We start from the raw sequence: 12693 nt of genomic DNA on the forward strand, positions 1-12693 counted from the left end.
AAAGGCATGTAATGGTGAATTCCTTGGCCTTCTGTTAGTCATGATGATGTTTTACATGTGTCACTTACAATGGCCTCTGAATCTTTGTTAATGTTTACATTCCTACTGGTTTAGATTTATTGTCTGCCTGGTTATCAAAAAGAGAAAAAAACACATTCAGAAACAGTAAAGAATTACAGTGTTTCTTGTGTGGATTGATCTGTTGAGCATGCGAATGCTTTCATTATAAAATATGACATTTTTAAAGCCTACTTATGTGCAATTGTCAATATTTTAGAAATGCAGCTGGTTATGTGATATGTAATGTTTCTTTGGAAGCTAAGCTAACAGATATAAAATACTAATCTGTTTCATACAGTCATTTGATTGTTTATCCATCCCTCCATTCACTCTTTTTTCACCGCTACATTGAAAAATGAATGGGAATTCATCTTTTATCCAAACTTTCTCCTGAGTTTCTTCTTTTAATTACTCTAGGGCATCTTGGGATTGTCACTGTGTTTGTGTTGCTGGTCAGGCAGCCAGTTTTCCCTGCAGAGTTGGGACAGATGGTCTCCAAAGAGGAAATTAAAAAAGACTTCAGACACAACTGTGTGTGTTTGCCATCCAAATGTGTAAATGCAGAGGACTCAAGAAGCCTCTGTAGGTTTATTCTGCCTGTAATTTACAGGCTATTTTGCCATAGAAGAGTTTCATACCTGCAAAGTTTTAAATCTCCCAAAGAAATGTTGGTTTTTCAAATGAGATTTAAAGATCTAAAGGATGGAAACCTTCTTGTCACTGACACCTTTCTTTCAGCAAATCCACTTTGCCATTTCACTGGAGCGTCACTGCATCAGGCACCAGATGTGTGAGTATGTGTGTTTGATGGTTGTTAATCAACCCACCACTGCCTGCCAGTCAGAATAAAGGTCAGGCCAAGGAAACTCACACTGACATACAGTACCTGACATATATACACACACACACACACACCTGCCAACACTGTACCACCTGTCTCTTTCTCCTTAAACGCCAGTGCTCCCTCTCCACTGTGCTGACTCCTGCTTCCTCTCCCCTGCTGACAGAGAACTCTGGCCCCATTTGCTCCCTCCAGGACTGTCTGTACACTCAGCTCCCCTGCTAGTGCTCCAGAGTGCCGGGCACTCATGACGCCATGGGGCAGGAGATAGGCTGGGAGAGCCCAGGAGCCTGGCAAGGAAATCAAAGTACTCTCAGTGAGAGTGAGTGGCCCAGCTATCGCAGAGTGGCTTCCAGCTCTGGCATGTCTGGCAGATAGCAACCAACACTTCTGCAGTGTCCACTCTCTGATGATCCTGTGACTGGAATAAAGAGTTTGCTAAAAGCCCCACGTTACTGTCTGCACTAAATGTGATACACGTACTTCTGCAAGTGTTGTGTCATTCAGTGACATACAGTATATTCACATATCATCATTTCAGCAAACATGTAATTCAAGGTCTTACATACTGAAGTGTTTAAATTCAAAACAGACGGTGCTAAATATCTATTTTTATTTCCACTACTTTATAAGGAACTATTTTCATTGACTAATTCATTCATTATTTTATTTTTTTCAGCAGATTATTTCTATTTTTGGTCATGGTGGGCTGGAACCTATCTCAGCATGCTTTGGGTGTGAGACAGGGAAACAGGTCCCCACTATATCACAAGGCTAACACACTTAAAAGCAATAAAAGCAATTTTGAGCCTCCACTTGACTCACACTGTAGATGAGAGTCAAGTGGAGGAAAGCCGACCAGCTGGATGAACAAACAGAAACTCCGCACAGAAACACAGCAGCCTGGCAGCAATTCTGCTTCATTTCAACTTTAAAGATGGTGAAATTCACTTTTCAAATCAAAGAAATTCTTGATTGTGCAGCAGAAACTGCAGCAAACTACTAATATTTGGCTTGGAAGTGATGCTTCCAACTCTTCTAGACCAGACGAGGACTAAAGGAAAATACTCTATGTACAAGACCAAGTTACTGTAAGTCTTGCAGATGCCTTAACCCTCCTGTTGTCCTCAAGTCAAATTTGGCCTGTTTTGAAATGTTTTTATATCAGAAATATGGATTTCTTTCATCTAATTGCCTGAAAATCACATGGATGGTTCCATGCCACACACTTTGCAAGTAAAAGTAATGATCACTACTTTCACTGAATTTTGGGTGTTTTATTAAAATTTATAGCATCTGTGGATTTTTGTCCTCCTGAGTCAAAGTTGACCCCGGAGGACAAAAGTTGCATGGGTCGACGAGAAGACAACAGGAGGGTTTATTAAGGCATTGACAACCTTGTCAGATGTTTACTGAAGTTTAGTGATCTGAGCAGATCTGCCATGGCTGTTTTGAGCTTAAGTCCAATGATTTGTTGTAATTTTTTTCCAAATATATTTGGATCATGGAAAAAGTTAAAAATGGACTCCAAAATTATGGAAAAGAATAATTTATTTCATAAGTCAATGTTCATGAATGGTCAGTTGTCTATTAGAAGAGCAGAATAAACTACTATGTGATAAAAGTGCACATTGTGTCACATGCTTGCCAACAGTGGGCATCTGAACAACTGTTTAAAGGTCTGACAGAGACAATAAAGAAACAGATACTCATCAGCAGCCACTTCCAAAAATAAACACCCTGCCTAAATCTAGCTGCTGTAAACATTATGATAGACTGAACTTACATTAGATGCACATCCAGAGAGCTTTAGCAACACTGCTGAGGACCTCAGGCCATCAGTAAATCAATAAGCACATTTATGATAATGGGTTATTCAAACATGCTCACTTAAAAAAGACTGTGCTTTAGTGACATCAGCACAATCTGATCCATCTGTCAGGTGAAAAAAGAAAATGGGCTTTAAGGAGGAAAAGCCCTTCAAAAGATGGTAAATAACCACATTTTCTTCTCTCAGGCGATGCACTGGAGCGATGGCTTTGTCAGTCGTAAAAGTTGTCTGTTTTACTGCCATCACCCAGCTCCATCACAATTTCACTACATTTTCCTAATATAAAATCATCATGAAAAAGACGTGTAAATCTCCGGAGAGGTCCCTTAATGGAAGCTATCTGACTATTTCCTGCTGTTACTGCAGGTTGGTCCGGTGCAGCTCTCTGATCTAACAGCAGACATCCTTGGAATCACCCCAGAGAAACTGAGACAGGCCCATCAAGCTACACGGCAACTGCAATTTGCTGTAAGGACATCTTCAATATCCTGTTTACTGCCTCAGTCAAAGTCAACTGTAGTTTAGCCCCAACCACACACACACCATCCCAACAAAAATAGACATTAAGTGAGCATGTTCCCTGACCTGCTGCTCTGCACACACACAGTGCTACATGTTCTGCCATTTTAAATGTTGTAATGGCAGCATTTTAACCCTAACTTCTAACCATCCCACCCTCCCTCTGGCGTGAGTCACAGCTATTGATTGAGCCACTTATACCCTCAGCATCCATCCACCCATTAACGCTCATTGGTGTTGAGCTCAGGTCATGTAGTGCTGTACATTGTTTTTCCAGGCAGCTGTGTCTGTTAGAAGCTGTAAGTTGTGAAATGTGATATGTGAGAAGTATGTGAGATCCTGAGAGCACTTCACAGGAGAGAGCTCTGTCCTTGACAACTGACAACTGACAACTTGAGGAGACAAGGGGTGAGGAGAGACATGCTGGGGCGATGCCTGCTGTAAGGACACCTTGGCTTTGTTTGCTTTCCCATTTAGACGGTAGCACGCACAGTGTAAAGGACACTTTATACAGAGTGAGTTCATTTTTTTTAGTTGAGTTTAAAACAAGTAAGGCAAAAAGAAAATGGAAATTTAGTGTTTTAAAAGTGTGATGTGAACATATTGTAGAGCTGCATTAAATATAATAAATATTATATTATCAGTGTGTAGGATTTAATGGCATCTAGCGGTGAGGTTGCAGATCGCAACTAACTGAATACCCCTCCCGTGCAGGAGAGCCTACGATGGCTGTGAAATTTGTGAAAAATGCAAAAGGCCCTCTCTAGAGCCAGTGTGACGGTCAAGAAAAAATATCTGCTGATTTACAGATGTCTCTTTCACAATGTGAGCCTATGGGAAACTGTCTTTTTGGGCCCAATAGCATCACATGATGTTGTAATTACACGGTTTGACCACTATGTCGAATTGGCTTCAAAGCCTGGCGCTGTTCCTGGAGGTTTGGACCCAGTCCCTATGTAGATATAAAGTTCTAAGGTAACAGGATTATACACTAATTAAAACATACTTTTGAATATTATTTTCCATTTCTGCAAAGTCTGTTCCACTAGATGCCACTAAATTCTACACACTGCACCTTTAAAGGCACACTTCCACAAAATCCAAAAGGGTGACTGTCAATGTTCACACCAAACCAAGTTGTTACCTGTAATTATCTGCTTTGGCTTCTGTGTTTGTGATCAAACTGCCCCTCTAGCAGTAACTATCAGGAAGTATAATTGAATGACACCTATTATGCTGGTTAGTTTGCCAGCACTGCTTAAGTAAAGAAAGCTCACAAACATGTAGCTACTGTTCTTACTGATACTATTTACTAATATTTTAGGGGCCATGATGCCTGTGACTGCAATTTGAAACTGATTGAAAGTCTTAAAGGAATATTTCAAAATTTTGGAAATACACTTTCTTGTTAGATGAGAAGATCAATACCACTCTCATGTCTGTCTCTTAATGATGAAGCTACAGTCAGCAGCCTGACAGCTTAGAAAGACTGGAAACAAGGGGGAAACAGCTAGCAAAATCCACCAACCCCTCATAAAACCATATTGTTTTTAGACTTTGGTTTTTGAACAAGCAAGATATATCGTGTTGATAAGCTAACCAATTGCTGGCAGTGGCTTCATATTTAGCGTGAGAGAGAGTGGTATCAATCCTCTCATCTAACTCAAGCAAGAAAGTAAATAAGCATATTTCCTAAAATGTGAAACTATTCCTTTAGTACATTCGCTGACACCAACTAAACCTCAGTTATTAACATGCCATTAAAGGTCTGCATTCATTTGGAATGTCTGAGAGGAAATCTGATCATTATCAATAACCAGGTAACTTTTCAGAGTAAGTAATTTGGCAATATTAATGGGCGGTTCTCACAATAAGCACACTGAGCATGAAAAACACAGTTTAAAGAGGATTTCACTTTAAAGTTAATGGGTAATAGATGTAATAATGAAATGTCTGATCAAAGTCACGTCACCTGCATGTCATAAAATACTAAGAGCATCTCCACGTGCACGTTGCCATGCAAATCATCTGAAAACCTACAGTCTAATCAGTGCACTATTTATGCCCCTCGAAGATTATTTCCATTTCATTACATTGTCATTCAGCCAGCTTTGTTTGGCTGAGCCTACATTTGCCTTTGAACATCGACAGCACCTTTTGTCTGAAACTGCTGTAACGTTTCCAGCGATGATCAGATAGCGCTTCTGCTATTTTTACTTCTAGATACGGCACTGGCCCAGAAAAATAAGATCCGAGTTGATTAGTGAAGCCTGCAAACCCTTTGTGGTGCATCTAAAAGGCCTTCATCTCATGATACACAATAGGATTGAAATATGCAGATATAACTAAATAACTGGCTGTCTCATTCATCCTATTTAAGCACACCAAGAATACCAGCGATTTCTTTGAACCATCAAATGAATAACACTCCTCAATTTAGGAGACACATTTATTTTAGGGCAGTTGTCAAGTGCTTAGTCACTCGTGGAAGGTGAGAATCAAGCCTCTTGACTCATCCCTCCACATTTCTCTTTCTCTAATAGTCCTGTATCCCCCATCACACTAAAGTTCATCTTTCATTCCCTCTAAAATGTCTCTTCTTTAAACTTCTTCAGTGAATCTTGTCAGAGTTGAAATGTTTGAAGATTGTGTCAGAGAGCATCCTGCCATCCAGTGAGTGATAGGATCGATGATTAGGTGGGATAGTAGCAGAGGCGGCTCTGCGCTCTGTAGAGGTCTTCACAGCATGAAAATGAACACCCACCCATGCACGACCACATACGCACGCACGCACGCACGCACGCACACACACACACACATCCAATCACTGGCAATTACACTATACAGGTAGAGCGCCTTGGCTCAGCCTTATCGAGCAGCAGAAGTGTTACTGAATGATGACAAGATTGACACGTGATTCAGTCTACAGTATAGCTTAAGAACATACACACACACATACACATGAATATGGTCTAAGTGTCCATTATAAGAGGTACTTTTCACTGATTGAAGTCTTTAACATTCCCATCCGTTGCTGATTCCCTCATCTTTCGCTTGGATGAGTGTCCCACCCTCCCTCACATCAGCCCAATCAGTCAGTTAATCAGGCGGGTTCACTGTGTGTGTGAACGACTCCAGTAGTTCCAGCAGCTCCAGCCAGCCTGTGGACCAGGAGGAAGGCAGGGCGCGGCTGGATCAATGCGCTAATGTCTGAGGGAGACGAAGTCAGCCCAGACCCCGGAGCCTGCAGCCTCCCTGCTGCACTCAGTCAATTCTACTCATCTCCCTCCGCTGGCTCGTCCTCACAAGGCTCTCAGCTGAAGAAATAAGTGGATTCTTTCACCTGCTGGAGATCAAAATCACCTAGAGAGGCAAGAGGCAAAGTGTCAGAGCAGGTTTAGGTATGTGGAGAGTAGTCACACAAAGTGAATTACATGTGCAGCAACCTTTAACATAAACATGGCCTTATCATTTTTGTGAATCTACTGTAGCTTTCATTTCCCCAAGTTCTCCACTTGGGAGTATTTTTAAAAGGTATGGTGTGATGTCACATGTTCAATAATTAACCAACTGAATGATTAAATGGAGTCACTGTTAAAACTTTGGCTGATCCAGAATGACGAACTACGTGAAAAGTTGTTGCAACAGCATTTGTGCATTCCTGGGACACAACTGTACAGGTGTTTTCAGCAGCTGCAGTTATCAAACATCTTGTAATACTTGTGTGGTATGACGCAGTAGCTTCATCTCATGGCACAAGTGGTTTTCCACTGCATTATATTGTTGCATCTAAATTTATCATTATAATGAAATATTGTTTTTTATTTCATTTATGTTTCAAATACATACTTTATTTGGGATCTGCTGTGAGAGTAGCCCATTGCTAATTATTTAAATACAGCTATCATTAAGGAAGAAGATGATACATTTAAATATATTTTAACAATGATTAATCTATTAATAATCATAAATGTAGTTAATAGTCAGGTAGAGTGATGTCAAACTAGGGTGAAGTTTGATCTGTTGTATCTTCGGCCCAGTCTAAGGTCTGAATTACAATCATAAGGAGGAGGAAGAGGAGAAGTTTTTCTTTTCTAAGTAGGTCAAACTCAATACCTTTCATTTTAAATGAGATACAACTTTTTAGTTTTACTGGGCACCTGTACATTTTCTATGAACTTTAATACACCACTTAAATACTAATTTTAGCTCTGGATGAGGGCCTGTCTTGTCTCTGTGCTTTGCCTCTTTGACAGCTGTGCACACCAGCAGGAGCTGCAGCTGAATTATTGAGGAAAGCCCATAAAAAGTTAAGAATGAAAAGCTTACTGGAGCAAGAATATAATGTTGACCTCAATCATCAAACTAATAATTAATCAATACAGCTCTTGTCACAACATAACACATGGGTGGTATTGATATTAATTCTCTTTAAAATCACTTAGTTACCAGAAAATCAGTTTTTCATGAATGTGCTCATTCATGCAGCAAGTGTGAATATAGTATATGGTAAATTTTTTGTAGTTGACTATCTTGTACTTTTCACAGTTAAGTTACTGTGTTTTGTGTAAACTTTACTTTCTTTTATATCATGATTTATAAAAAAAAATTTAGACAACATCTTTGCATTTTCTGAATATATTTCTGAAGTGTGGAATGGAGGGAAAAAATAACTTGTGTAGATTAAATCCTCATTCTTAACTTATGGATTAATGACCATTTATCCATTAACTAAATCAGACATAACTATAACAGGCTATAAGGGCTGAAACTATTTTCATTATTGATTAATCTGCCAATAATTTTCTCGATTAATAATTTAATTGTTTAGTCAAGGAAACATCAAAAACAAGTGGACAGACTTCACAACTTCCCAGAACCCTTCATTTACTAGCAAATCTTCACATTTGAGAAGCTAGAACCAGTAAATATTTAGCATTTTTATTTGAAAAGAAACATTGAAATGATTAATCAATTATCAAAATAGTTGCTATTTAATTCTCATTTGATCTACTAATTGATTTATCAACTAATCAAGCCAACTCTAAACTGACACAAACTAGTGCATAAATATAGATTTTGTTTTGTTTTGGTTATGTTTATGTTTATACATCTATGTCAGGCTGTGTGTATATATTTATTTAATTTCTATTATAAGATATCTCATGGAACATTATAAATATTTGTATGAGATGAGATGGGTCATTTAAATGACCAGACATGAAAATAAAACTTAATTAATTCATGGTCAGGTTAAACAAGTTTACACACAGAAACAGAGGAAAGACAGGAGCACACTGAATAACTTACAGCATTTACTGTCCTCACTGACAGCTGCTGTGTTGCCATCAAAGTCAGACTCTAACTGTTGAAATATTAAGTCTCTGCACAATAATAGAAGTTATTCTGTGTGCTCTCCAGCCTCCCCCCACAACTCTGTGATCATAGATGCACCTGATTCAGCTGATCCCCTGCTGGATTACACATAGTGAAACCTGATTCACCATTTAATAATAAGTTCAGGATCCTTCATGGTGAAGATTATAATGGATTTCAGTCCAGATTCAATGAGACTAGTATTGAACATTGAATACAGCGGGCATTCGGGGACACACACATACACACACACACACACACACACACACACACACACACACACACACACACACACACACATACACTCACACTGAGACAGACACACACACAAACACACACACTGAGACACACACCCTCAGGAGCACACCTGACTGGTCTCAGCCACATAAGCTGATTATGCAGAAGAGGGACACAATTAACAGTAATCAATTTATACAACCCAGCTGTCAGTGCCAAGCAGACAGTAAGTGTACAGATGGAGATTGTGTGAGGCGGTTTCATAACGGCAAAGCCTTCATCCACCTGACTGACAGAGACGCTGCCTCTGTACCTTCACTCTGGACAACAAAAGACAGACACTACCGGTGGCGTCAAAGGAAAACAGGGAAATCTGGATCTGCTGGTGGCCACACAGGCAGACATAAATACACCAGTCATGACTTAAACTCAAAATTAACTTTTAGCCAAACTCATTAGCTTTTCCTGTTTGAATCAGGAACTAGAGACAATGGGATAAGTGTACAGACAATAAGCACCAACAATTAGCTGTTGTTGTACTGGTACATGTGCCGAAATCACAAAACTCTGAACAAATATAAAACAGTAATTGCAAGAAACTGCAAGAATGTGCATGAACCCAATTAAATACCACTGAGGACTTTTGCTAACCCCAAACAGAACTTCAGGACATATGGATCCTCTTCTAACCAATTAAGAAGAAAATAACACTGTTTGCTCCCTCCTCCCCCCAAACAATATCCCACCTTTAGTGAGGCCAGACAGCTGCATACTGTACAAACTAACCTGTCTGGGGCACTTTAGCCAGCAGCAGCATCAGCCTCCTGTACTCCTGGTACTTCTTGTTCTTGGCTTCAGCCCTGCAAAGAAGCATAAAAAGTTAACACTTCAGTAACTCCAAGTAGAACATTTTTATGTGTCTAGAAGTTATAAGGGAACTGGACTTTCTGTTTGGAGACGTGCCAAAATTCAGCAAAATGGCTTCGTCTGTTCATTCGACTGACAGTCCCATCAGTTAAACCTCTGCAAGTTTTTTTTTCACACCACAATGTCACAGTAGAGTTATTACATGTGAGCTGTCTTGCAAGTCAGTTGCCTTTGAATTAGCACTCCTAAATAAATAATTAGTACTTCTAAATGTGATGTTTTTAAGGTGGTGCAACACACTTGTTTGTATGAGGACGTGAGCGGTACACCCAAAAATGACGGACTGCTAATACTGTGAAAAGTTGAATAAATGTGAACATTATTAGTATATGTATTGATGGATTAGACACTTGTCTTTGTGGTAATTTTCAAAAGGATCCCTCTGTTGTAGAAATAATCCAGGTTGAGTACACAAACCTTCAAAGCAGTCTAGCTGTCCAACAATGTAATTAATTTGTGAAAAATGTAAGTCCAAAGTCATTGCAAGGCTCCAACAATACAAAATAATCTATTTGTATTAATTTAGGTAGACCAAGAGGGATTTGAAGGTTAAATAATGATTATATTTATTGACCCAGTTACATATTGTGACAAGTGAAAGAACCCAAAATGCCCAACATGTCCAACTCTCTGGTGCCTACTGGAATAAATAATGTGTTTGCAAATCTTAGGGTAAAGTAATGAGTCTGTGTGTGTGTGTGTGAGAGAGAGGGAGAGAGAGAGGGAGAGAGAAAGACAAAGAAGGCGAGTGCTGCTGTGGAGTAAAGCCTGTAGAGAAAGTGTCCAATTATCCCAAATAGAAAAACACTGTCAGATGATGGGCATAACCCAGCCTGGGGCCAGAAAGACACACGCAGGGTGAGAAAATCATTTGATATCTAACGTCACAGACAAGTTGAAGGAAAAACTCTGGCACGCTAATATAACTTTTACAGTCTTATAACCTTTTACTGTGTTATGATGTGTGTATATGTCGGTGTCGCATGTTCATTGTATTGTGGCTTTTGTCTACCCCATAAAAGTCCATAAAGATCAATTTGTGTAGTAAAAAGCAAACAGGCAGAGATTAACGGCAATGATGGACAGAAAAAGAAGGAGAGGTTGCAGATGGACGGACTAATTGGAAAATATGGAAAACTTGTGACTTACATAATATTTTGCTAAAATCTAGACACGAGAATAATAATTTGCATCTGATTAAAAGATTAAATTAATAGTTTTTTATTTCTATTATCATAAGATGAACAACCACATCATTGTTCCTGACATGTTGGGTGTGTGTGTGTGTGTGTGTGTGAGGGTGCAAATTCAAACGTGTTCCTGCTTGCAGGTGTGTGAACACTCACGGGAGTCCGGTGCAGTATTTGTGTAGCAGGAAGTTGGACAGCTCTTGAAGGATCGGCTGGCTGTGCAGTGCGACAAACTGTTCCCGACAGACCTGACAGGAGGAGGAAGAGGCGGAGAGAAGTGTACTTTGACTTACTTGGGTCCAAATACTTGACCGATGGATGGAGGTGTAGGGGAAAGGGATGAAAAGGAGAGTAAGAGAAGACAAATGACGAGCATCGGGACTTTCACCATATCAGGCAAATGGCTAATCTCTCAGATCTTAAACATCAGTCCCTTGGCTGTATGTCTTCTCCATTCCTGCTTGAATTTTACTATGAATGTAGAATGGAGGGCATGGAGTGACAGTATAACACCTGTGGAAAGGAAAGTGCTCTTATTTTCTGTACTTGTTGCATGTTATCAGGAATGATATTGATGGGTTTCCCATTTGCAAACATCTGAGGATGTGCACATAACACATGAACTGAGGAAAAAACAGCTGTACAGTATCAGTATATACAGAGTTTGACACTAGAAGGCTGTTTTCATATTAATTTGCTGAAAATGGAAAGTTTCTCTGTGCTCATTGTAAATCCCATTTTTAAAAGGGGTGAGCTTATGAGCAGGATTTGTGACATCACAACTAGTTTGGAAGCCAATCCTGGTCCAATATTCAACTTATACAAGTGTGATGTGGAAACCTGAAGCTTTACAGTGAAGTAGGAGACATCTTGTGTCCAGCAGTTACACTTTTAAAACGAAACATTTCTTTGCATATTCATAGATTCTGCAATTTTTAATGAGGGAGAAGGAGTAGATGTCTAACTCAAGGCATACTGGGAAAGTCTCCCGCCCCTTGTGACCCAGAGCAGGGTAGGCAGGTCAGAAAATGGATAAACGGAGGAAGGATCAGTTGCCATTCAAATAAAGTCCTCCTTCATGTGCTTAGGTGTTGACTAATATATCTATGTAATACCCTTCCTCCCCCGCTGTGTTCAATTACCTGTGTGATGAGGAAGATGTAGACTCACGCATCAAGAGACAGAGAATATGAGAATAAATGTACTGAGAGGGAACTGCTTCATTGGTTGCAACTCCTCTGAGATTGGGTGAAGACATAAAACTGTGGCTGTGCTCTAAAGCTACATCTACAGAAAATTGGGGCTTTATGGTAATTTGATCCATTTTATTCTACACCGTGTCTCAGTCTGGGTCTGTTGACAAGCTAGTCTCACCAGGCAGGGGCAGACAGTCATTTATTCAGCACAAGAGGCTTTGTCTGATGGTGCTACCTGCAGCTAGCAGCTGATAAATATATGAAGCAGCCATGATATGTAGTTTGTTTTACTGGCATCGCTGAGCAGATGCTTCTACCTTAATGGAAACACTAGTCATAGAAGCTAAACATTATTTTTTATCACTAGCATCCACTGGAAAAGTGCTAAAACAAGTTCAGTTCTCAGTGATTTTTCTGTTCCATTTCACAAAAATGAATTGAAAAGGAGCCTGAATGTAAAGGCGAGAGAGAGAGACAGAACAATCGACTCACATGTGCCACTTTTAGCCTCAGTTC

At 39.7% G+C, this 12693-nt stretch overlaps 1 protein-coding gene across 1 annotated transcript in view; it reads right to left on the minus strand.

Moving 5' to 3' along the window:
• Positions 1 to 5682: 5682 nt before the first annotated feature.
• polrmt (polymerase (RNA) mitochondrial (DNA directed)) overlaps positions 5683 to 12693 on the minus strand; it is a 50179-nt gene continuing 43168 nt past the window's right edge. The window contains exons 19-21 of the mRNA XM_042417173.1: positions 11138 to 11229; positions 9651 to 9724; positions 5683 to 6614 (exon numbers count right to left, since the gene is read on the minus strand). Of these exons, the coding sequence (XP_042273107.1) occupies positions 6565 to 6614; positions 9651 to 9724; positions 11138 to 11229 (216 nt within the window). The 3' untranslated portion in view covers positions 5683 to 6564. The remainder of the gene's footprint in view (positions 6615 to 9650; positions 9725 to 11137; positions 11230 to 12693) is intronic.

This window comes from Thunnus maccoyii, chromosome 7 (genome assembly GCF_910596095.1).
Source record: "Thunnus maccoyii chromosome 7, fThuMac1.1, whole genome shotgun sequence".
Classification (NCBI taxonomy): Eukaryota; Metazoa; Chordata; class Actinopteri; order Scombriformes; family Scombridae; genus Thunnus; species Thunnus maccoyii.